At 40.5% G+C, this 27,033-nt stretch overlaps 1 protein-coding gene across 1 annotated transcript in view; it reads right to left on the reverse strand.

The window, feature by feature from the left end:
- The window catches only part of LEPR (leptin receptor), a 53,876-nt gene that overhangs the window by 22,029 nt on the left and 4,814 nt on the right, over positions 1–27,033 (reverse strand). The window contains exons 2-7 of the mRNA XM_035122208.2: positions 19,211–19,269; positions 17,047–17,355; positions 16,395–16,518; positions 10,467–10,672; positions 4,770–4,915; positions 3,449–3,593 (exon numbers count right to left, since the gene is read on the reverse strand). Coding sequence (XP_034978099.1) covers positions 3,449–3,593; positions 4,770–4,915; positions 10,467–10,672; positions 16,395–16,518; positions 17,047–17,355; positions 19,211–19,250 — 970 coding nt within the window. The 5' untranslated portion in view covers positions 19,251–19,269. The remainder of the gene's footprint in view (positions 1–3,448; positions 3,594–4,769; positions 4,916–10,466; positions 10,673–16,394; positions 16,519–17,046; positions 17,356–19,210; positions 19,270–27,033) is intronic.

A 27,033-nucleotide genomic window follows, 5' to 3' on the forward strand; every position in this document is an offset into this window, starting at 1 on the left:
AACTATTTAAAATTTTAAAAGATGACGCTGTTAAGGTGCTACATTCCATATGCCACACAATGGCCAGAGGATTGGAGAAGATCAGTCTACATCCCAATCCCAAAGATGGGCAGTGCCAAAGAATGCTCCAACTACCGCACAATTGCGCTCATTTCACACGCTAGCAAGGTTATGCTTAAAATTCTACAAGGCAGGCTTAGGCAGTATGTGGACCGAGAACTCCCAGAAGTGCAAGCTGGATTTCGAAGGGGCAGAGGAACAAGAGACCAAATAGCAAATGTGCTGGATTATGGAGAAAGCTAGAGAGCTCCAGAAAAACATTTACTTCTGCTTCATTGACTATGCAAAAGCCTTTGACTGTGTCAACCACAGCAAACTATGGCAAGTTCTTAAAGAATTGGGAGTGCCTAATCACCTCATCTGTCTCCTGAGAAATCTCTATGTGGGACAAGAAGCTACAGTTAGAACTGGATATGGAACAACTGATTGGTTCAAAATTGGGAAAGGAGTACGGCAAGGCTGCATATTGTCTCCCTGCTTATTTAACTTATATGCAGAATTCATCATGCGAAAGGCTGGACTAGATGAATCCCAAGACGGAATTAAGATTGCCGGAAGAAATATCAACAACCTCAGATATGCAGATGACACAACCTTGATGGCAGAAAGTGAGGAGGAATTAAAGAACCTTTTAATGAGGGTGAAAGAGGAGAGCGCAAAATATGGTCTGAAGCTCAACATCAAAAAAACCAAGATCATTGTCACTGGTCCCATCACCTCCTGGCAAATAGAAGGGGAAGAAATGGAGGCAGTGAGAGATTTTACTTTCTTGGGCTCCTTGATCACTGCAGATGGTGACAGCAGTCACGAAATTAAAAAACACCTGCTTCTTGGGAGAAAAGCAATGACAAACCTAGACAGCATCTTAAAAAGCAGAGAAATCACCTTGCCGACAAAGGTCCGTATAGTTAAAGCTATGGTTCTCCCAGTAGTGATGTATGGAAGTGAGAGCTGGACCATAAAGAAGGCTGATCACCGAAGAATTCATGCTTTTGAATTATGGTGCTGGAGGAGACTCTTGAGAGTCCCATGGACTGCAAGAAGATCAAACCTATCCAATCTGAAGGAAATCAGCACTGAGTGCTCACTGGAAGGACAGATCCTGAAGCTGAGGCTCCAATACTTTGGCCACCTCATGAGAAGAGAAGACTCCTTGGAAAAGACCCTGATGTTGGGAAAGATGGAGGGCACTAGGAGAAGGGGACGACAGAGGACGAGATGGTTGGACAGTGTTCTCAAAGCTACCAACATGAGTTTGACCAAACTGCGGGAGGCAGTGGAAGACAGGAGTGCCTGGCGTGCTATGGTCCATGGGGTCACGAAGAGTCAGACATGACTAAACGACTAAACAACAACAGCAACATACCACTCTATAAATGAGAAACCATTTTGTCAGTTTAAGAGAACCAGTGTGGTGTAGTGGCAAGGGTGTCAGACTAGGACCTAGGAAACCTGGGCTCAAATTCCCACTCTGCCATGAAGCTCACTGGGTGACCAAAGGCCATTCACTCACTCTCAACCGAATGTACCTCACATTCTTTTTTGGAATTTAGTCCTGGCACTTCTCAGGTGGGTGCCATTGCCATTCTAAGACAATGAGGGAGGTGTTCATGCTGAGTTCTTCTTGTGGAAAAATAGCACTGGTCCTAATTCTTTGGTGGATGACAAAACACAGCCAGAGTATCTTGATTTGATCACTAATTGGCAAAATACTACAATGAAGTGTTTCACTACAAAGGGTTAGCTTGCTGACTCCTGCATAGTAACTCCTTAATGAGAGAATAAACTTGCAGTGCAGTTCAGTTCAGAGGGAGTTCCCACAAACCAGGCTCTGCGATATGCAGCATTACCAATTTACACTAAGTACAGCCTTCAATGTTAAATATAGGTCTGCACATAATTCTAATTAAATACATAAATATATAATTGTTTAGTTCCAGCATTTTGTACTTCTGGTGTTAATGCACTGAGGTGAATACCAAACAGCTTCTTTGCTGCCACAACTTCATTAATGGGTTAATTCTTTTTCTATTGGTTTAATACTAGAATTAGCCATTGAGAGAATAGACCTATCTGAGTTCCCTGCAGGGAAGATATTACCCTTCCTAAGGTTCTCGTCATGTTCATCACAACATGATATGTGACCAGTAAAGCACATGTTTGCTGAATATTAATATTTCATCTTATGCATTAGAGACTTATAATCCTTTACTACATTGTTTCCCATGCATTCTGTGTGCATTGCCAGAAACTGTTTTCTTACAATATACTGGCAATTGGTTTGCAGTCCGGAAAGCCAATTGCTAGAGGCAGACAAAGGAGTGGGTCCAGGTCTATTTTTCAGTACCTTGACTGCACATCCAAACTGAACATACCCTTGAGACCTTGTAAAGAAACTGAAAAATGCTTTCCTCTTCACAAGTACAGGAATTGTGTTTTCTCCTTCCTCACACCTGAACCTCATGCCAGAACTTAAGCATGAAAAACTTACAGCCCATCCTTCCATCACCCTAAAAGTTTTTGTTTCCTTAGAAAATGGGAAAGAGAAATGTATTTCAGACACACTGTGCACACTGATGCCTGTCAGTGGGGTTGGCCCACAGTGATGGAGAAGTTAAGCGCTTTCTGTTTCCATAAAAAAGATTTTCTCCAAGTGCTTTCCCCCCACCATAATAATGGAGGGAAAAGTAAGATTGGCCTCCTCCTTTCCTATGTCCTTTTAAAATGTGGGGTTTCTTGGGGGGGGGGGTTATTGAGTTGTTATTGTTTTTATTTTACTTATGGATTTTGTGGTTTTATATTTTTATTTTATTTTGTAAACCGCTCTGAGACCAGTGGATTAGGGCAGTATATAAATTTAAATATAAATAATAATAATAATAGATCCCCTGAAAGCATCCAGACTTGTGGGAGTTTCTCATCTTCTCAGTGGGATTTGGAACTCATGGGGGAATTTTCCATTAAAAAGGGATCCCTTGTATCATTCTCCCACTCAATGGTCACAGTGCCTATAACCGGGCTCTACCCTCAGAGCTTGGGGGTGGGAGGAATGTATGTGCATAAAGCAGTTTTGCATAGAGACTGGATAAGTAAGAAATGTCCAGGAACTCTTTAATCATTTTGCTCTTTGATAGTATGATTTGTCTGTGGTTTCCAGATGACCATGCCTTCCAGCCTGGCCTGGTGAAGAAAGTCCACACACATATATTATTCCTATAACATGTATTCATACATCACGCCTTATAAATAGGGATATATTTTTCAAAACAGATAATGATCATATGTTGATATTCATAGGATTGTAGAGTTGGACAGGAACCCAAAGGTCACCTAGTCCATTCTTTGCCTTCCACAGTACTAGCAAATCAAATTTCCACTGGGGACAAACCTTGTAGATTCAAGTTATAAGGTGTGCTCCAATCACTCCAAAGGCCTGGTCCAAAAAGCCTTTTGCATCGGACTTGAACTACATATGAAGAATCAAATAGTGTATTGCTTATGATCAATGACGTTTCCATGGTCTTCTCAACCACCTATTAAATTACATAAAAAACAAACAGAACAACACTATTAATGCCACTTTTGCACCACTTTAACTTGAAGCCAAGACATGCATTAATTAGAGGAAAGCTTCCCCTCCGGGGGGGGGGTTTACATCCAGATATGATGTGGCTTATTATGGCCACAATTCAAAGTAGGAGTTCCATGTACACCTAGGGGTTCCTCCAGATCTCCTTTTCAATTCACACACATACCCAGTAGTTTTTGGATTGATGTACATGGGGAACATCATTAGGTGGAATTGCCAATCCTAATGTGTTCACACAGAAGTGGTTTATATTTGCTCACAGCTCTGTTTGGTTTCTGGCCAAAACTGTGCTTGCTTAGCATATGAGTTCAAAATGCATTTAGAGAGTGAGTTTTTACAAGTAGTTTGAGCTGGGCCAATGGGATGTGGTCCCATTAAAGGTGAATTTTGCCTTAATCTCATTAAAACAAAAAACAAAAAAAGAAAGTAATAATTTCGTGCATCAGTGCCCCTATAGCACAAACAATGTTAGTGCAACCCAGTAAAACTAAGTCATGAGTTTTAATCCCTTTGTTCACTTTAATTCAATTGGTTTCAATAGCACTTTGGCAGCAATGTTTACTGGACCATGCCATGATATGGAACTACCATTGTTTGTATTAGTTACATGAAAAAGTCTATACAGTGGTGCCTCGCTTAACGAATGCCCTGCTTAACAAAATTTCCACTTAACGAAAGGATTTTTCGAGCGGAGGTTGCCTCGCTAGACAAATTCATTTTATGAAAAATTCATCTAGCGAATTGCGGTTTCCCATAGGAATACATTGAAATTCAATTAATGCGTTCCTATGGGCAAAAAAAATTTCAATGCATTCCTATGGGATTTGCTAGACTTTTTTTTCATTATAAGAAAAGACCCGTGGAACGAATTAAATTCGTCTAGTGAGGCACCACTGTAGTTCTATTCGTGTTCAGAAACTTTTGCAGTGCAATAGATATATATATATATATATATATATATATATATATATATATATATATATACACACATACAAAATTCTCACAAATGAAATGTTCAGGGCTGTTAATATTACGACAAGGATTTCCTAGATCAGAACTTAACTTTCATCTTTGGCTTGCTTATTTCATAGAGTGAATTTAGGAACAAGAAAAGCGTCACCTGCCAAACATTTTCAGTTGAATTTGCAAAGCATTTTATTTCATACTGAAGTGGATATGATATTGATGCTGGGCAAGACCAAGATATCTTTAACTGTCCTTCGTCTGTCATATCTATATGCAGATGTGATGGAGGTTCAGGCTTTACTGTAAAACATTATAATCAACAAGGTAGTTTAAGCATGCTGGTTACTTTCAATAGCCACTTATATTCCCATTTTTATTTTCTATTCATTTTTCATAATATATGCATATTATACATTAACATGCATACACACAATGATGCAAAAGCTCTTTCAAAGTGACACAGTAACTGGGGCATGCTTTTTAACCTTATGTGGCTTTAAGCTATGAAGAATAACCTACTGCCTCATGCCCCAGTTCACTGAAAGTATTTCAACATATTCATAAATGCTTTCCTAAGTTGCAGTTGTGGTCTGGGAGAGCTGTGGAGGCAGCTTGTTCAGTTTCCAAAAGAAGAAAAAACAATTTATTCAACATCCCTCTATCATTCAACATTTGAAGGCTTGGAAGAGAGGCTTCATAGCTGGGATGTAACAATGAAAAGGAACCTCAGCCTACAACTGTAGTGGTGAAGCAATAAAAGTGAGGAGCTTCTTTCAGTGATGAAGAAGACAGTGCAAAAGGATGATTAAACATAATGTTTTCTAATTCTCAGGGTGACTAACAGCATTCCCTTAATGATACAAAATCTGGAGGGGATGTTGTAGGGGACTTAATTGTCAATCCACAAACAGCTGTTAATTAAAAAAACGAAAACACGCAAGCCACGTATGTTAAATGCAAACATGCATTTGGTCCTTATTCAATCCTATCTTGAATGCAAAATTCCATAAGCAGAGGCCCTTAGGTTGGGTGCTATGGCCAAGTGTTTACCATGTCTTGGAAAGGTCGGTAGCCTCTGCTGGATGGACTTGCACTCCCTTTGAAGGAAACCTGTGCATAGTCTGGGCATCCTCCTAGCTCCATCTTTGTTACTCGAGTACAGGTGGCCTCAGTGGCTAGGAATGCCTTTTATCAACTTTGGCTGGTACAGCAGCTATGCCCATACTGGTTAGGGATAGCTTGGAGACAGTTGTCTATGCACTGGTGGATGTCAAGATTGGTTTGCTGCAATGCACTCTGTGGGGCTTTCTCCTTAAGGTTGGTCTTGAAGATGCAGCTGGTGCAGGATGCAGCTACTAAGCAGCTGACCTAAGAGACCTACCAACAGCATGTTGCACTGCACTGACTGCCAATGTGCTGCCAGGCTAATCCGTAAACATGGGACCTGGTTTTATGAGGGACCATCTAACTCCTTCAGTGGACCAGTGCAGTCTCTACAATCCTCAGGAGGGCCATTCGTAGAGGTACCATATGCTCCTGTAGCTGTTTCCATGGTCACCTTTAGTGTTCTAGCACCAACCCTCTGGATTTCCATTTTGATGTTAGAGGAATGCTGGCAATGCTAGGCTTCTGAAACTTGTTCAAGATGTTTTGTACAGGCTGGCCCTTTCAGGTGAATGATTCCAGCTATACATGTTGGTATTTTCTGTTTAGTGATTTTTATCTTTTTATGGTTCTAGCCTTGTATATTGGTTTGGTATTACGAAATGATAAACAGTGAATAAATACATCTAAGAAAACAATTAAAAGTTGCTAACCTTAACTGGATGTAGTCAATGGCTGTGATCCAGAGGACTGATTGTACACACAAGAGTATATTCCTTCAAGGCCTTACAGAGGATTTGATGTGAAATGAACTCCACCTAGTGTCATTTTTAATTCTAGATATAATTAAGCTAGATAGTACAGTTTTAAAGTAGCAGGCCACTCAGTGACGTGATTTGAAAGAATCACTGCGGCATTATTCCTATAATCCCATCATCTTTCAAAAGCACTAACCTAATTTGTAAGCAACATGAAATGGTCATTCTAAAAGGTTTCAATTAATTACAAAAAAGATACTAAGAAAAATAGGCTACTGAAATGTTCTTTTCATTATGGTGAGAATGTTAAAACACTAAACAGTTCATAAATGGTCAAATGTTTATGAGGAGCTGCTTATTCTGCCAGAAAGCAACAAAGCATTAAATGCATCCGCCATCTGATTGTACCATTTCCCATGACTTGATTAAAATGCTTTCACCTTTTTAAATGCTAAAATTCTAATTTTAAAAGAATCTGTATCTTGATTTAGAAACACCCATTAAGAAGTAACCCTTTAGAACTTTATTGGGTCTCAGTGTCTTTTGAATTCCCCCCCCTCTTAATCGTCTTTTTTCATTGAGCTTTCATTGAAGGGTTGGGAATGAGATTTTCCAACAATTTTTGATAGCGATGTCACCCTCAAGAATCCAGGCAGTTCATTTGAGTTAATGTATATATATATGTATATATATATTAATTTTTTCAAATCCACATTGTGCTGTGAAGATGCAACAGTTTAACGATTCCAATAAATGAATATTTCTTTGCACATGGTTTGCACGATCCAGCCAGAGTTAGGCATTTCAAAAAATCCCATGGATTTCAGGAAGGAGTCCTGGGTACAAAAATGATTATTTATGGAAAACAAGTCAAATGGCTGTTTTCTTCAAGCTAGTAATTTTGGCAATTTTACCTGCTTTCAGATGAACATTTCCTCCATGCAAAACTGAAAGCCCATGCTTAACTTTTGCAGTACAACCATTAGGGGGGGGGGAGCTGATTTTTGTTTCTGTGAAGCAGGTTCTAAGATCTTAACCATTGCCACGTTAGATTTGACAGTGGCTGCTCTATGCTTTCACTGCCCCAGCCATGCAGAAAGAGGGACAGTATCCATCCAATTATAAGAAGGGGGAAAGACTCACCTGTGAGGAACGCAAGCAGGACACTCCTCCTGCGTGCAGATTCCCTACATGTGTCTTAGGGAATTCTTTCCCTATGCACTCTTCTCCTCAGATGAGCTCCAGTACCAGAAGCAGCATAAGAGAAGCTGCAGGGGGAGGTATAGGGAGAGTTCTGCACTATTTATCCAGATGACAATTTTGCTTTCGGACCCTTACTTCCTTCTTTTTCTATGTAACTGAGGCAGTTCAATATTCATACACACAGAACTTGCCACCATCTTGCTTGTGCCACAACAACCACATTTTAAAAAATAAAATAAAAATGATTTTGCTGGCATGGTTAAGAAGCGTGCAGGACAACCATCTTCCAACTTAATTCATTTCATTTAATTAGAAGCTCCTATCATTCAGGATTCCAATGCCAGCCATGCAGTGAACAGAACCAGCCTACTGAAGGGATCAAAGTTACTGTGCCAAGAATTTTCTTACTTCAGAAATGACAGTATGATTAAATCTTAAGGACACCATGAGCTAATGAACATTGCTCTTGATTTACCTTGTAGAAAAAGTAAATGCTTATAAAAAACTGAAAATACCAAAGGCGTGTCCAGGCTTACATTTATCCCGTGCCTTGAAAAAGCAGGTTTCCCACTTGTCCCTTGCTTTCTAGCCATAAGGTCCAAGTGGTTTTCTGTATGCTCTACTACATTCCCCTGGAAAACCCACTCTTCAGCACTGAGTTGTAGCAAACATAAATCCATGAAAATCCTAACTGATGTCTGCTCTGATTCAGTGATAAAAACAGGGGCGTAGCCAGGATCAAAACTAGGGGGGGGGGCAAGCCATGGTCGTTCAGGGGCGGGGCCAAGGCAAGAAGGGGAGGGGCCACAAAGTGGGCGGGGCTAAAGGGCCAACGGGCCTGATGACATCGTGGCGGTGGCAGCAGCGGCCACCTTGTGCTTCTGGGGCTGGTAGCGTTGGCGGCTACCCTGCTTGGCTGGAGAGGACGGGAGGGTCGGGCAGGCGAGAGGGGGTGGCAGGGCGGGCGAGGGCGAGGCAAGACACGGCCGCAGCCACGACGGCTCCGAGGCGTTGCTGCATATCAGCATAATATTTCAACCATGGTTCAAGCCCCACCTTAGGAAAAAAATCCTGCATTGCAGGGGGTTGGACTAGATGACCCTTGTGGTCCCTTCCGACTACAATTCTATGATTCTATTGATATATTACCATAGCATATGCATCATTCTGCTTTCTTGAATTGTCCTACTCCTAGGCATAGCATCCAACTCCTAGAGGCCTAGGTGCCCCCCCCCCCAATTACTGGTAAATACCGTATTTGAAAGAGTCATCCCCCCATGTTGATGGGCTTTCTATGTGGGGCTTATCTGCCCCCCCCCGTATTTTATTAAGGATGGAAGAGGGAGGGAAGGAAGGAAGAAATAGAGAGAGGGATAACTCATATTTGTGGGTGCCTCTGGGTGACGCTGTGATGCTGGAACTCTGCATGTACAGGAGCCTTGTAAGCAGCTTTCTCTCTGCTTGATTTACAGCAGGCACGTCCAACAGGTAGATTGTGATCTACCAGTAGATCACTGGATGTCTGTGGTAGATCACTGGTAGGTCACTGGCACCCCTAAAAAAAGCTCACCCCAAATTTTCCTCCTCCCTCAAAAAAAGCTGAACTATGACCTGAAGCCCTAAACAAAAATGGGACTCCCTCCCTCCTAAAAGAAGCTCAACAAGTTTGACCCAAACCCCCCAAAACAGGGCTTCCCTTCCTTTAAAAAACTCAACAGCTTTGACCTGAACCCCCCAAAAGGGGGTAGATCACCCCCAGTTTTAAACTCTGAGTAGATCAGAGTCTCTTGGGAGGTGGCCACCCCTGATTTACAGTATACAGATGCAGGAGGAGGGGCAGACTGGAACACCAATGCTTTTTATAAACATCACTGTGTCTGTCAAAGCTACAGCCCCCCCCTTTCTTATTCACTTCCTTTTAGCCTTGCAGAGCCACCTTAGTCAAATTGAATCCTCTGAGTCTGCACCCTCATTAAATCGCCAATAGAACTCTTAATGCTCCTGAATGCTCATTAACAAGTCCCACTTAAGAACAATAGGGTGAAATGGTCAGCTATCAAATCTTGCCTGGGGATATATGCTCCATTGTCTTAACTGCTTAACTACTGGTAGCCACTTAGCTTTATTTATTTGATGTGTTTTTGTTACTGCTGTGTCCCCCCCCCCAGCAAGCGGAGACTTAGCTGCTCTTGCTAAAGCAAAGCCTTTTCCACTTCAGTTTTTGGAGGGGAAAAGTGCTGGTTATGGTCTGTAAAATACATTAATATTTTTGCTTCTAGGGGGGGCAGCTGCCCCCTCCTGCCCCCCCTGCCTACGCCCATGGATAAAAATCGAGTTTTCCCAAGGGAAAGTGGTGGTGCAAATGGAAGTCTAAGATCCTGAACAGCTTCCACCATCAATTTCATGTGGGGAAAGAATTATGTTGTTATTGTTATGAATTACGACAGCTTCAATAACAAGCTTAACATCGCTGGAATTACAATAGGATGAGTTTTCACGTATCTTAGGGAACTCATTCAGGACTTACATCACTGATTTTACTTATTGTATTTTGCTATATAACTAAAGTATGTTGTGAAAACCAAAAAAAGGGCTTGCAATACCAACATTTTATTCTACACCAGCTTATGTATTTGTGTGTTGCTTTGAGGGAGGAGGTTTTCCATAGAATTAAGTTCTGCCACAGTGTATACTCAGTGTATATTCTGGAATCATCATTTTGGAAGCTTCCTCAGACTCTTATTGTTATTCTGATTTTACACTTTGGCCAATAAACTGAAACTTACCAATATCTGTAGGCTTGACTAACATTAGTGGTGACTGAAGCAATGTTATTCCATCTGTGATCTTGAGCCACATAATGTAAATATGCTTGAACTTTGCTGAAGTTATCTGACATTTGTATTTTTGGTTTTTTACAGCATTGCAGTGAGTGACTGTGACATTGTCCTTTAGGGAAAGTGTAGAGGTACTTCCCAATGATGCATCTGTTCTGAATTGTAAAAGAAAAAGAAACCCATCAATTGTGAATATTTTGTATGAAGTAGCATTTCTAAAGCATTTTACTAGATGTTGTTTTTAAAATGGGTTAATTATTTTAGAGCAAGACCCTCTAGAAAGACTATGCTGAACATGCCAGAGTGCCACTTTTACCCATACAAAGACAAGAGAAAGGTTGTGATCATTTTGTTTAAAAAATTCCAATGCCTAGTCATATTAATCAAACAAAAAAGCAAGAGTACTGGAGTTAATGCCATTGTGTTTCGAGACCCCGAGACCACCCCCTCGTTGATGAATAAGACACAAGGGCACAGATATTAGGTTAATGTTATTGGGCAAATTTAGGCCACAACTTTCTTGGTTACAGAATGTGAGCGGTATTGGCTTAGGCATTGGAATTGACCTGACTATATCTGACTCCTGCCCGTCACGCAGGGAGTCCAGTAAGGGTCACCCACCAGTAGGGGGAGCCCCTCAATGCAAACCAACTCCCCTGGGTTCCCAACGGGGTCATGGCATGGCCCTAGCTCCACACCCCTGGATTCCTTTAAAGATCCACACCCCTGGATTCCTTTAAAGGAATACCCTTAAGCTTGGAGGGGCAGGTGATGGCCACACCTTCCCTCCCCCATCATAAGATCAACCAGTGCCTAACCTCTAATCCTTACAAAGTTGTGACGATTGCTATGAGGTAGGCAAAAACCAAATGGCCCATGCCAATTTGCCAAGTGGAAAAATTCCTACCAGGTCCCTCAACAGCGACCAACTGAGGTCCATAGCAAGGCCAAATTCAAAACCTGAAAAATAGGGAGGGAGGGAGGGAGGGAGATCAAGGAAGTGAGCCAAGAGGAAGCTCTTCAGCTCATGCCTCAGTTTAAATGGGGCCAGTCCACGCCCCCAGTCAGCTGATTGGCTGGCTGGCGAATGACATGGCCAGGAAGCTCCAGGTGACGTGGGACTTCATCCCCTGCCCCTGGAGGGGAGTGGGTGGCCACGTGGTCTACCGCAACTCCTCCCCACTGGGAAGTGCAGCAGATTTGTGGCTTGACTGTGCAGCTGTTATTTATCCAAAATTCTGAGGAGGAAAAAACCCATATAGCAACATTTAGTCTTTTCTTAGGAACAACCTACACACTGCATATAAACTTAACATTTTCCAAGTGATTTCCCACATATGTCTGGGTATGGCTCTACCCTCAATCCAGCCTTAAAAACTGGCTATGCTAGCAAATGTCACATAGTTGGAAGTCCTGCTGTGGGGATGAAAGGGTGGTCTTTGTGCAAAAAAAAAAAGCCTCATTATGTATTTTAAAACATAGCATAAAATGTTATGTACAGTGCTGGAAAGCAAGAACACATTTTTACTCACTGGAATATGCTTTGAAAGGCAATAAGAAATTAATTTTCAAACTTTGAGATTAAAGCCTTGGAAAAAGTAGATAAACTTGCACAATTTAAAAAAGAAAAAAAAGAATAATAAACACAAATGCAATAAAAAGTCTAAAACTTTTAAACGTAATTTCAAAACAAAGCTGGGGCTGGAGAATGGAAGGTACAGACTGAAGGAACTGATGTTACAAACTGGCCAATAGATAACCATAGCTGTGCAAATGACGGCCTTTGGGTTGTAGACAACTAATTTCTACTCAGAGTAGAACCAGCTGAAACTAATGGACCTAGTCCTGTCCATTAATTCAGTGGGTCTACTCTACTAACATTCGATACAACCCTTTGTCTCCTTTCTGGGGTGGAGGAATGGTGTTTTCTCAGTTTAGCCTGAATATCACACAAAACAAGTCTGAATAGAGTACACATCAGGTCAGGAAAAAATAAGTCTCCATTATAGGTATCAATGGCACTATCAAACTGCCTTCTCCCTCTTACAGTGTTACATCTGTTTTCAGCAGAAATTAGTTGAAACCTATTTATATTGAGAAAATAGCATAGTTTCCATACAAAGCCTACTTCAAAATTCAATAGTCTCAAGTATTCCTCTAATGTTAATTTCGCAGAATTTGAAGGGGGAGTTCATGATCTGTTTTTGGATAATTTGCTTCCCCAATTCCAAGAAGAAGAAGAAGAAGAAGAAGAAGAAGAAGAAGAAGAAGAAGAAGAAGAAGAAGAAGAAGAAGAAGAAATCTCATTTAAACCCAATCGTTCCTGCTATTGGAATATTTGGAATAAACCATGGAAAGTATTCATATTCTGGCTTTTTAGCATTCTGTTTTGTTCCTTCTGCAAAACTCAAATAAGCCCAAAATATATTCGGTTGACCTCCCCAAATAAATTTGGTTTTATGCATTTTTTTAATATATTGGAAAACTCCCATAGACTCGAGCAAAAACTTATTGGAAAAAATGTACTATTTAACTGAGCTATCCAAAATGTAAAGCACAAACAGTTTGAAGTATATAAAGTGTATAAAGTTTAAAGTTTAACCTGCTGCAGAAAAATCAATCCTTCATTTAATTGCCCATAATAGTTAATGCAAGTGTGGCACCAGTCTCACATTAGACCATCCACCATCCAGAGAACTGTGTAATTAACTCCACACACCAAATTGTGGTTTTAGCTTGCCTCGCACACAGCAGCCCAGCCAAATGTCCCCCATTTGAAACACAGGTTTTTTCTCCAAATCTTGAGGGGGATATTAAAATTAGGATAAGGAAATTAATTCATCAGCGTATGAAATGTAAACATAGATGTGGTCTTACTATGCTTTCTATCTTGAACTTCTGTCACTTGTGCTGAGCCTTGGTGATAGTATGGCTATTAACTGAGATAAAGGACCTCCCAATCTGCAGAAAACACTGTTGAGCCTACCCCTGTGGCCAGGATCCAGATATGCAGCCAGGTTATTTGTTGTTATTTTGCTACAGATGTTCCCAGTGTCAAGGGGGAAACAAAGCCTCCAGCTGTAGCCTTGTTTTCTTCTCACACATGGAACACTTCTTTGGATAATGACCCACAAATCTAAGTGAATGTGGAACATCCTGAAATCCGTGAAAAAGTGACACACAGTAGAGGATGGTGCATTGGAGCAAATGGGGCGCTGCCCCACCAACCTGTTTGCGTCAGCCAGCCCCCACTTGCCTGCCTTCTCTCTTAGAAGCAATCCAAGAAGTGGAATGGCTATCAGCATACTCTTCAGTCTCAAGAGCTGCCCTTGTAGAAGTCAGAAGGGAGAAGGATGGGACGAAAATTCAGATCCGTTGATGCTACGTAGCATTGGTTAAAAGTAGCACAAATACACAACCCCTTTTGAGACTGGTCTGATATGTGCCAATGTGCTGCAGGACAGTCATATATTGCATAGAAGAAGAGTTTGGATTTGATATCCCACTTTATCACTACCCGAAGGAGTCTCAAAGCGGCTAACATTCTCCTTTCCCTTCCTCTCCCACAACAAACACTCTGTGAGGTGAGTGGAGCTGAGAGACTTCAAAGAAGTGTGACTAGCCCAAGTTCACCCAGCAGCTGCATGTGGAGGAGCGGGGACGCGAACCTGATTCACCAGATTACAAGTCTACTGCTCTTAACCACTACACCACACTACACCTATGTGACAGATGAGCACAAAGGGAATGCAAGCTTACTATGAGACAATCACAAACTTTATTGGTCTTTACGGGTGGTGCTTACAATTCACAAACCATGAAGAACTAACATGAGGAGATAATGACAAAAGCTCACAGCAGCAAAGAATACTTCCCTTAGTTTTGCAACATGAAAGGTTAGTTCTTGAAACTGGCATAAAACTGCAGAACTTTATTTTTAAAGTTGTAAAATTAATGTTTTCCTGGATCAGACTTCAGATAAACAGAGTGAAAAAAACATATACTCTTTACGGTTTGGCTTCAGCTTACACTATACTACTTGAAAGTGGAAAGTCAGCATTGTTCCACTTGCCACCGTTTCCTTCTGTAGTTATAAGAGAAAACAGCTGTGGTATTCATTGGCTGCTGTGTTCTGTATTCTCTCTTTTTTATATGTTACAGTTGCATTGTAATGTGATGGAAAATTCTTTGAAGCACTCAAGAAAAATGTTGTTGTTGTTTCATTGTTGCCTATTATTCATATTAGAGTTTTGCAAAAAAAAAATTGTACTCTAAAAACATCTGTGGAAAATATGTTTTGAGTATTTTTTAAAGGAAGAATTTGAAATAACTGGGTATACTGAGAGTTTAAACAGCCTTTCAGTAATTTATTTTCAGCTACCATAGAGATCAATGTAAAAAGACATATGTTCATATTGCCAAAAGGTAGAAGTTAGAGTTAGGTATCAAATTTCTTAAGAAAAGTTCATTATCTGAATTGGTTGTTTAGGGAATCTGTTCCAGTGGAGGAAATATGCAGGTCAATTCCAGCTCATCCTACTGAACAGCAAGGGAGATGTTTTTGGCCAGAGTTAGAAACTGCCTGGCTGCATCTGCATATTTGGTGGTTATGAGGGTACTTGTGACTGCATCCTGGCTATGTATGTCTGTTAAGCTGTCTGTTAACAGATATCATAAATCATGGACAGCTTATTCAAAAATTTGAGCAAAATTAATGCAGCTATTTTTCTCAGTAGACTTATATCCCAATAAATTCTTACACTGCTTGACTCATTACAGTCAACATTCAGATACCCAAAAGACTCTGGAGCAAGAACTCCTCACTCTGCATGCAGCCTAATTCCACCACCAAATTCCAAGAAATAATCCTTGGTTTCCCTTGGTTTGACAGACTGATTTTAGAACCCTTGTTGTGCACAAGAAAGTTAGAGTCACTCTGTTTAAAAAGGGGCCACATTGTTATTATTTTTGTCTGCAGTTAACATAGCAATGTTTGAGAGAGCATGTTGTATTCTATAAATCTGATGTGTGATATGATGTTTGAATCTACTTGCTCATACATTTGCAGCTTAATTCTATGCTAATCATCAAAGTTAACCAAGCATACACTTTTATGACTAAATTTTGCATTTAACATAAAGGACACCAGGTCATATAAGCAAAACATCTAACTATTCAAAAACACATGGAACAGCAATACAAAATTCCAAAGGGGCTGTGTGAAGGGTACCGCTGGAAAACATGCCAATAGTAACTGAAGAAATATAAAGTATCTGATGTCAACATGATGAGGCAGGCTAAGTTCATCCTTTATGGCCAAACCATGAAATATTGCACAATAAGTATATTGACAGAATAGACCTCTGATCTAAATAAAATGCTTTGTTGTTGTTTAGTCATTTAGTTGTGTCTAACTCTTCATGACCCCATGGACCAGAGCACGCCAGGCACTCCTGTCTTCCACTGCCTCCCACAGTTTGGTCAAACTCATGTTAGTAGCAGAGTTTCATAAAAGGACAAATATAGAGCAGGGTAGGGGGAAATCCCAATGTTAACAATTTGCTTTTAAAGTTTGGTATATAGGGGCAGCTGATAATTTCCTATTCCTATAATTCCTCCAGGCATCCCCAAACTCGACCCTCCAGATGTTTTGGAACTACAATTCCCATCATCCCTGACCACTGGTCCTGTTAGCTAGGGATGATGGGAGTTGTAGTCCCAAAACATCTGGAGGGTCGAGTTTGGGGATGCCTGCTCTTCTCCCAAACCCATTACCGCCGCTAGTGTTAGAAAAAGTAAAGCAGTTTTTTTTATAAAAAAAAAATCCTGTAAATTGTAAACTACATAAATTTCACATTTGACATAGATTATACTTACAATGCATACAACAGATTCACTGAAAGGTCTTCATCCAGGTATGGTGACTTAGTAGATAATTCCACAAGACAAAATAACTCCTCTGTGCTTTCTTTAGACCAAAACTGTAGATTCCATATTGAATCTAAATGGAAAATGTACATATTTTTCAGAACTTCATTGCAAGCCAAAACCACTGAAATACCATGTACAGGAGTGAACACATTTCTAAGAAAGTGCCCAATCCCAAATAATCAATCAAGTGTTCTTAAATTATGGGGTGGTCTTAATTCTTTTACTGGTACCAATACCAATAAATTCAAAACATCCACTTACATTTTCTGCAGTGGCTCCCTGTTTGTGGAATGTTCTCTCCAGGGAGGCTAGGCTGGTGTCTTCAATGACACACCTTTAGGCGCCAGGCAAAAACGTTACTCTTCAACCAGGCCTTTGGCTGATTAACATCCTATACCCTTTTAAATGTGTTTGTGGGAAGGGGTGGAGGTTATTAGTTTGTTTGATTTTATTGTGTATTTTGTGTTTTTTATCTTGTGTTTTTATGTTTTGAACTGCCCTGGGAGATATATGGAAGAAGGGCTGTGTACAAAACAACAACAACAACAACAACAACAACTTGCTACAATAATAATGATTGTACCTTCCCCAAGCATACCTATTTGTTGAGATGTGAAAGCACCGCTTTCTGAGTATGTAAATGCCTTGATTTCCATTTCTGAAGTATATACAAAACAGTTAATATGTGTATCACTCCACTGGCAACATAGGAAATGATCTTCAGTCACCAGTGATGTGGCATTGGCTTTAATTGTACCATGTTCCTCATTTATGCTAGGACCATTCTCTGCAATTCCAGCGGGCAAAGAAATGTTAGAAGTCTTTTCTGGTGGCACACATGGTAGCTGAAAGCTCTGTGGAGGAATCTGATATACCATGCAATAGGAAATTACCATTCGAAGAAAATCTGAGGGTACAGGGGGGGAAAGGATTAGTCTGAATACCTCATATAACCAAGAGCCAGAACATTTATTAGCACAAGATAAAACAAATTCTGGGCAAAATTATTGAACGCACACTTCCGAAGACATGCATAAAATCACATAAATACATCCACTGATACTTAAATAAGTTTTTGGCCATCAGCTTAATTCTGGGTTCCCCACCACCCCCATTCTTTTATTTTGTCATTACTCATGAACAAAACATCAAGAACTAGATTCACATGGATATAAAATAACTTCTGTACACTGATGTGAAGCAGTTCAGCCACAGTTCCATTCCCTGAGAAACATTCCAAAATTGCCTTCATCTTTCAGCAAGGAAGAGTATATATTATAAACGAATGTATTATAAAACAGCATATTTATATTTCCCTGTAAAAATTAGTTACAAAATTCAGGAGTACAATTATTATTATTATTATTATTATTATTATTATTATTATTATTATTATTTACATCGTTTTATATGGTTGAGTTTTTAAATTTGGCAACTGGTGTTTTTTTGTCTTGATTCTGGTCACTGACCGTAATAAAACCACTTGTACTTGTACTTACTTTGTAAAATTATGTGTCCGTACATACAAAGGCCTTGTGCAGTAGATCAATGTATGAGGAGAGACAACTATTAGCCCCGCCAAGAACATTACAGGCAATGTGCAGCTCTTCCCCCTGGAGCTCAAGGGGAATAGCACAAATATGTGTAGGGAGGGGCCCTTCCATGTAACCTGGAACCCCCTGCACTGTTAAATGCCCTTTCCTCTGCAGCACACAAAGCATCATTCATCTTCTTCATATCTTTTTTGCCCAGGCTTTGCCCCATAAGACTGGACCCCGCAGTCACTGAATTCTTGCTCTCTATGTTGTATCACTGTTTTTATGATACTGTTTTGTTGTTTTCATGTTGTAATCCTGTCCACCACACAGATATCTTTAAATATTGAACAGTTCAAGACCATATAACACTGGTCTTGAAAGATCTACATTGGCTCCCAGTACGTTTCCAAGCATAATTCAATGTGTTGGTGCTGACCTTTAAAGCCCTAAATGGCCTCGGTCCAGTATACCTGAAGGAGCGTCTCCACCCCCATCGTTCTGCCCGGACATTGAGGTCCAGTACCGAGGGCCTTCTGACGGTTCCCTCATTGCGAGAAGCCAAGTTGCAGGGAACCAGGCAGAGGGCCTTCTTGGTGGTGGTGCCCGCCCTGTGGAACGCCCTCCCATCACACGTCAAAGAGAAAAACAGCTACCAGATTTTTAGAAGACATCTGAAGGCAGCCCTGTTTAGGGAGGCTTTTAATGTTTAATCGATTATTTTATTTTATTTTTCTGTTGGAAGCCACCCAGAGTGGCTGGGGAAACCCAGCCAGATGGGCGGGGTATAAATAAATTATTATTATTATTATTATTATTATTATTATTATTATTATTATTAGGGAAACCACTTGTAGCATCTGTTGTGTTGAGCTATTTCAGTTGCTTTTGTTTGATTTGCTCATTGCAAACAGCTGAAAGTCTTTAAAATTATTTAGTAACAAACCTGATTTGCAAGGGGGGGAGGTTGAATAATTTTGATTGCAACTGCATGCTTGGGTTGCTATACTATTACAATACCTAGAACAATTTCATCACAAAAATGTTTGCTCTGATATGATCTGAGCTATAATATTCATCTGCCAATCTGTTACTAATTCTAGCATCAAATCGCTCAAAGATACAGAGAAATTCAGGAACAATGGCCAAGAAAGAAGTGCACCCAATAGCATCTTCTAAGATTAGTTTTCTTATGCTGTTGTTTAGAAAGAGTAACAGACAACTTACTCAGCTGTAGAAGTCCAGTCAAAGTATTATACCAGTTCATCTTGGTCTAAACAGCAGATCTGAGGGCAAAAACAATTGGGGGAAATAATGTCACACTGGCATTTATAGAAGAATAAATAATATTTATGACACAGCAAACCAACTCCTACTTAAGGCTGACTGGGAAGGACAGTCTTGGATCTGCTGGATCCAAAGTCAATTGCTTCCATAATATGGCCCTTTACCCTTGCCAGTTCTGAGCTCCTATACTCATAGGAATTCTCCCTCCCACTGAAAGCAATGAAATGTGTGTGTTTTTAAATAAATAAATGAAAATAAAATACACCTCCCTCCCAAAGTGAACCAGCAGCACTTTGGAAGTGATGGATTGACTGCCACTTATCTCTTCTCCCACCCCCACTGCCAAAGTAGGATTGCTGTGTTACTAAAATTGCAGTTCGTAGAGATCCTGTACATTTGTGGAAAAATAAAGAAAGCTAGAATTCAAATGCATTTTGTTAGAGGAGTTGATGCTTTCAGCCATGGTAACAACAGTTCTGTATTTGAACTGTAACAAGTTTGGTTCTTCTCCCAACAAGGAAGTTTACATGGTCAAGCACTACAGCAATTTAAAAGGAGTGGTTATAACTGCTATTGTGCATTTGAGAATAACGCCAAAATAGAAGCCATGGTGGTTATGACATGCTGCCAATAATAGAAGAAAAACATAAGCAATGTGTCTTAGAAAGAGTCAACAGAACTCACATATATTTAGCCTGTCCATTCATTTTTCTATGGCCTTGAGAGCCCCAACGCACAACATAGCACTGACTAGACACCCACCATTCATTTCCGTTGAGAGAGAGCAGAGCTATCTGCACATTCTTGTATGAAGCACAGATCTGCTCTTTCCATTTAAGTAAATGAAAAACACCATACATTGTGCAAGAGTCCTCCCCCCCCCCCCGTGTTAGAAGTCTACATAAAACGGAATATGGGTAGAATTATCTTCTCACCAGATTAAGAAACATAGGAAGCTGCCTTCTACTCAATCAGACCATTGTAGGATTTGAAGGGGCTCTTTCCCATCTTTCCCAGTCCTACCTGGAGTCCCCAGGGATTGAACCCAAGACTTTCTGCATGCAATACAGATGTTCTGCTGCTAAACTATGGCCCTTCCTCTATGTTAGTACAATACACACACACACACACACACACACACACACACACACACACACAGTGGTACCTCTGGTTATGAACGCTTCAGGTTACACATGCTTTGGGTTATGTGCTCCGCTAACCTGAAAGTAGTTGCTCCTGGCTTCAAACTTTGCCCCAGGATGTGAGCGGGAGGTGCACGTACAGCAGGAGGCGCCATTAGTGAAAGCACGCCTCAGGATAAGAACGGTTTCAGCTTAAGAACGGACCTCCAGAATGAATTAGGTTTGTAACCAGAGGTACCACTGTATATCTCAACCTCTTCTGTAAAAATAAACAGTATCCATTTCTTCTGAAGACTGTATATTACCAACATACGGTATACTAAACCCATATAGCTTTGTTTGCTTAAAAGCCAAAGCCAGAATGTGATGTACAGTGGTACCTCGATTTAAGTACACAATTGGTTCCGGAAGCCTGTACTTAACCTGAAGCGAACTTTCCCATTGAAAGTAATGGAAAGTGAATTAATCCGTTCCAAATGGTCCGCGGAGTACTTAAACTGAAGCGTACTTAACCTGAAGTGAACTTTCCTATTGAAAGTAATGGAAAGTGCATTAATCCGTTCCAGACGGTCTGCGGAGTACTCAACCTGAAGCGTACTTAACCTGAAGTATGAGTGTAATTGGTTCTGTGCATTAATCCATTCCAGACGGTCTGCGGAGTACTCAACCTGAAGGGTACTTAACCTGAAGTATGAGTGTAATTGGTTCTGGAAGTCCGTACTTAACCTAAAGCGTACTTAACCTAAAGCAAACTTTCCCATTGAAAATAATGGAAAGTGGATTAATCCGTTCCAGACGGGTCCGCGGAGTACTTAAACTGAAAGTACAGTACTCAAACCGAAGCGTATTTAAACCGAGGTATGACTGTACCTTTATAGGAAAACTACTGTTTGAGTTATTAGCTTCACAACAGCAGCTGCAACCAGTTAAAGTCAGCTTCAAGAGTTTATAGACTGTCCTTCCCATACATGAGGGGTAGGGAACCTCTGACCCATGGTCTAACTAGGCCCACCAGGCCTCCGCATTTTGCACATCAGGCCATTTTGGCTAAGCTACATCCACCTACCAATCACTTGACTTCATACATGACATCAGGTGTAGGCAGGTAAAAAGGTGGCAAGGTTGGTGCACCCAGTGCATCAAAGCACAGTGCAGGGCTCTTTACGAAGGGCTTCCAAAGAGCCTTGCGCAGAGCTTTAAAGTCTTGCTCATCTGAGCTTCAGAGCACCATGAAGGGCTTTTTAGAAGCTTCTTGCAAAGAGTGCTTTGATGCCATGATAATCAGCTGATTGTTGGGACCTCAGTGCCGTCCAGGGATCCTTGCTTCATATTCTCTTTCTCTATTAGCAAACCATAATTATGATGCATCTTACAATAACCTTAGAAGATACACCTTCTGAGGAAATGAAAAATTTAGCTACCTCAGATCCATAGCAAACAATTAATTCAAGTAACCCAAATGGATTATGCAAATCTATTATGAATAAGGGAAGCTTCCATATTCACTGAATATGCACCAGTCCAAACTAGATATGGCCATTTGTTTAAAAAATTGTCCGGGGGGTTGGGTGGGTTATATTTAGTAAACGGCAAGTGAACTGGTGCTGAGTCAGATCTTGACAATGGTAGGGTAGGGAGCTTTAATCCTTTAGCAGACCAAAAAACCATAAGCTCTCAGATCACAGAAATCAATCCCCATAAAAGCCTGGGTGAACAGCAACACTGTTTTCAGTCAACACGGAAATATTTCCAATGCTCATGCCACAAATTACTGTGCAGATTTGTATGTACGTTCCCTTATCTCTCAATATCTGCTCCCGTAAAGACATAGAAAGTGAGTGTTGAGGCAGCATGCCACTGTGGCAAACTGGGGGTGCAGAGTGATTCCTTAACATCCTGCTTAACTCCCCAGTTCTTTTCTGGGCTTCCACAAGAAACAAAGCACTAAATATGCCTGGATATACCTATATAGAAGCCAAAACTTCAAGCAGTATATAGCTAGAACACCAGCATAGGTGAATTGAACATGAAATATCCATGCCACATGGTTCCAACTAAATAGTAATGTTGAATTTATTTAGGGAAATCAAGGGTTTGTACAACACTTGAAAATAAGGGAAGGAAGGAACTTCTAAAATTGGCATCACAAACACACACAGAGAGAGTTGGATCCAGATGTATTCCAGAAGAAGAAATACTGGCAATGCAATTGTTCTGTAAACTGTTGCACAAGAGCCAGTGGAAGACCTCACACACTATGGACTTTCAGGGCCAGATTCAACTAGCAAGTCCCACATGTCCCCAACATTGGCTCTGGGGAGGTCAAGAGAACCCCCAGAATAGCACAAGGGTGGAAGAGCAGGGAATCATTCCATCTGGCAAGCAAAAATGCTTGCACCGATGGGACAATTGCCATAGTGCTACATTGATTTCCTCCCTTAGTTTATTTTTCACATGTGTGAGGTCAGGAAAAGCTCTTCTGCTTGTGGAAAAGGTCTATTTGCAGAAAAGCATCTCTGAATCTCATCCACTGTATCTTAAGCTCTTTACTTCATTGTCAGACAATGTATTAATCTAGACAGGGTCCTTTAAACTTATTTGATTCCCAAAGTTCATTTGTTGCTCAAGGCACTTTCAAATTGAAGACGAGCTGGCTGTGTCTGGCACACACAAAAACCTACCTCATACTGGAAACTCTCTGGTCAATGTGGAAGCTGAGTTTGAAATTTCCTGCAGAAGCAATCATATCTAGATGGGGTGGACTTTGGCCAGGGAATATTTCCCACTGTCCCTGATGCAGATCAAAGTTGGGAGTTTTAGCTAAGTACTGAATGCTTTTGGTGCGGTGCATGCCACATCTGGTCTCACAGAAAGAGGAAGATGCTTTCAAACATTTAAAACTGAATTAGCATTATGTCACTAAGAGAGGGAGGATAGGAAAGGCAGATTGCAGGTGTCAGCTGCAGACTTTGATTCACAAAGGGTTTATGGACACACACATAGTCCCATGATCCCATCCCATTGCAATGCCCTGTGGAAGGTAGCTATTAGCAGTATTTTGCATGTGTGCTGATACCACCAGGAACCATTTCCCAACCCTGGAAGCTGCAGGTGGCAGTGGGGATACTCACATTGTGGGGGCTCCTATCCACAAGGCAAAAACTTCTAATTTTAAATGTGGTATGTACAGCATTCACTACTTGAATGCCATTTTCAACGGCATTCCAACAACGAATGCAAGATCAGTCTTAAACGGGACCTGCTTACATGGGGTGAACTTACAAGGTCTGTAACATTATTTAGGAAGGAATTCAAATTTAATGTGATGCAGCCTCAGTGTCATGAAGTCCATCACTTTAAATCAGGAAATTAAATTGAAATTCATTATTCATATTCACAACAACTAGGCTAAAAATGAAATAAAAAGGGCTGCCCACTGTGGAAACACATTTTATTGCTTATAAAATAAGATAAAAATAAGAAAAATTGTTCTTTTCCATTCCCTAGAGTTTCACTTGGACATGGCAAGTCACAAATGTCCCATCAGTCATGGCTGCCAGTGACATATTGAAGACATTAGCACCAAGAGACCAAACAGGAAGCCAAGGCACAGGCCCAAGAGATGTGTGCTATGTTATTTTTCTGAACTGGAGGAATGTTATTTGCTTACCAAACCAGTTTTAGTGTTATTTACTACTTTGAAGGAATGGAATCTCTCAAACTATTTTATGGATTTAGCCAAGCAATTTGAAATAATAGGTAAATTCTGCAAAAGCTTCAGTGCAGTAATACACACTGCATTATGTTCAATCTCTACTTGGTTAATCTGAATTACATAGCACACACTTCTAATTAACCAGGTTGACTGCAAAATTGTATGTGCTCAGTTCAAAAAATGTTGCGATTCTCAGCAGGGGTACAAAGTAAGCAGTCAAACGCTGCACACTGCCCAATCTAAAGCAAACATATTGCAAGCATCTGTCTTGAAAGAATAAATAAAGCAGACGCCCCCCTTCTTCTCATTCAATGCTAGAATAAAAAAAAGAGGGCCCAGAGAAGCAGGGTGCAAGAACAGTGAAAATAATAGCCATGCATACTATCTCTAAAATTCAGATGATAAGATGTTCTCTTAATAGCCCACATACAGACTTCCTGCTTATGAAACGTTCTGTAATGAGGAAGCTCACCAATGGTGAACAAATTGCTGGAAAGAAACAATTCATCCATTAATACCAACATTCCCCCTCAATTGCCGAGCCAGAGGGACAGTTGGGCACATTCTCAGTTGTGTTTTTATTTCACTTGTGCATGAAGTAATAGCTATGATTTCTCCCCCACAATTCAGTTTCCAAAGTCTCATCAGTGTAACAACTTTGCCTCCATGTATCCACACTTTCCTATACACTTTCAGCCCCAATCTACTTTGTCTACAGGCTGTAGCCAAAAGGCTGTTGTTGCCATGCTGCACCATAACTGGTGTTTGTTGGCAGTGTTACCATGGATATTGTGACAGTGGCTGTAAAAATTGTTACGTTCTCTCCAATTGTTCATGTGCTGAACAATTTGCATTTAGCTAAATGACTGATCAAAACAGGAACTTTGAAACCTAGTTTTAGGGATATGCAGCATTTCCCCCCCCCAAAAAAAACCAAATAAGAAAAGGTAGGTCCTCTGCAATATCCCTGAAGTTTTGACAGAATCAAAATTACAAAACTAAGATACATTTTGAGCTGGCACAAAAACATTAGAAAATGCATGTGCCCAGCAACATGTGAGCTTGAGACTCACAAGGGAAGACAGTCAAGAAGACAGGACCTTGGACAGCTCTAAATGGCCCTGCTTAACCAGTCACAGGAGATGCTACAACTGCAGGGAGCAAGTGTCAACTAAAGTGTTATGTAGCCTAACCAGACCGGAAGTGCTGCAAGCTCTGATTCAGGAGCAGCTGGCTGGTCAGCCAAAGAGCCCTTGCCTTATTTTGTAGCTTTTGAGTTCTGTGAGGCTGGGGAGGCAGCAGTACTGCACAGGACCCACCCTCTGAATCACAGGATGGTGACAATAGTCTGCTTGTCTTACTCCTTGTCTTACTCTTGCCTTGTCTTATTCCTTTCCCAATTTTGAACCAATCAGCTGTTCCATATCCAGTTCTAACTGTAGCTTCTTGTCCCACATAGAGATTTCTCAGGAGACAGATGAGGGTGCAAGAACTTGCCATAGTTTGCTGTGAATGAATAGAGAGATGGAAATAGAAGCAACTGTACCTGTGAAGGGAAGGCATTCCACAGATGAGATACCACCACAGAGAAGATGATACCCCTTCACAGTGGATCTGACATGAACCATAGATATTGTATGCAAATTTGTTTTTCATTATCAATATTCCAATTGATATTTCCCAACAAACTTTTTAAAAAAACAAGCAAACAAACAACCATTAATGGCATATCAGCATGTATGTAGCATTTCTTTAACATCAACAGGAACTGGAAACTTTTGATTAATTTTGTTTTAAAATCCAGTCCATTCCTATGCTGAATTCAAAGATTAGGGGTGGCACCCAACTAAGTCATACTCAGAACAGACCCACTGAAATCAATGGGTGAGCGAAGAAGTTATACTCTATTTCAGAACCGTCATAGAAGAAACAGCACTAAAATATAAGTGGGTCTTTCAGCAATAGTTCAAACATCAAATTAGTCACCAATGATCAAATGCAAACCATACAAGAGTGGGAACACATCCAGTAGCTCTGGCACTAAACGGCAAGTGAAAACGTAAACTTTGTTTTATTATTTTATTTATTTATTTATTTCCCACCCATCTGGCTGGGTTTTCTTCCATTTATCTTTTAACAGGATAAAAAGCTTGTGAAATAAAAACATCAACAGCTGTTAGTTAACATGTAATGGGAACACCCAAAATATCTTTAAAAATAAACAGCTGCTTTCGAATATTAAATAAATGCCTCTGAAGCATAACATCCTACTAATAATGCATATGGATATATAGTGCATACGGATATGTGTTCTGATTTTCATAACTAACTACATGCATCTCCTATTAATTTCTTTGAGAGCTAGAAGTCACTCCACACTCCTAAAAATTGGGTCCTCCATATAATTAGCTTTCTCTTAATTTGAAATGTGGCTGTATATTACAAAAAGTGTTGTGAAAGTAGTAAAGGCCTTAAAAACAAAGCAAGACTTCTGCTTGTAGCTTGATCTCCCCCCCCCCCCGCCCTGGAAACAAATCCCACAAATGGGTCTCACTCAAGACAAGTATGGATGACTGCACCCTTAACCTATGTAATTTCCCCAATTATTCTCCACATGCTCAGCAGAACACCGAGTTCCCCCTTCTCTGTTGCTTTAAGAACTGCACAAGAATACTACAGCGAGAGTGGAGCTTGTAAAAAATCATCTGCTGCAGGATATTAGAATTTATTGTAAACATGTAGTGGCATGTATTTTTGCTGTTGTGCCACATTTAGGAGGAAAAGTAGCATACAAGTTAATATAATAATACAAACAAAGCGAATATACTCACATTCAAGATACCTCGGGGTTGCACCAATAAAAGTTAGGAGTAACATACCGCAAAATGCTATACATGTTTACTCAG

Source organism: Zootoca vivipara, chromosome 7 (genome assembly GCF_963506605.1).
Source record: "Zootoca vivipara chromosome 7, rZooViv1.1, whole genome shotgun sequence".
Lineage (NCBI taxonomy): Eukaryota > Metazoa > Chordata > Lepidosauria > Squamata > Lacertidae > Zootoca > Zootoca vivipara.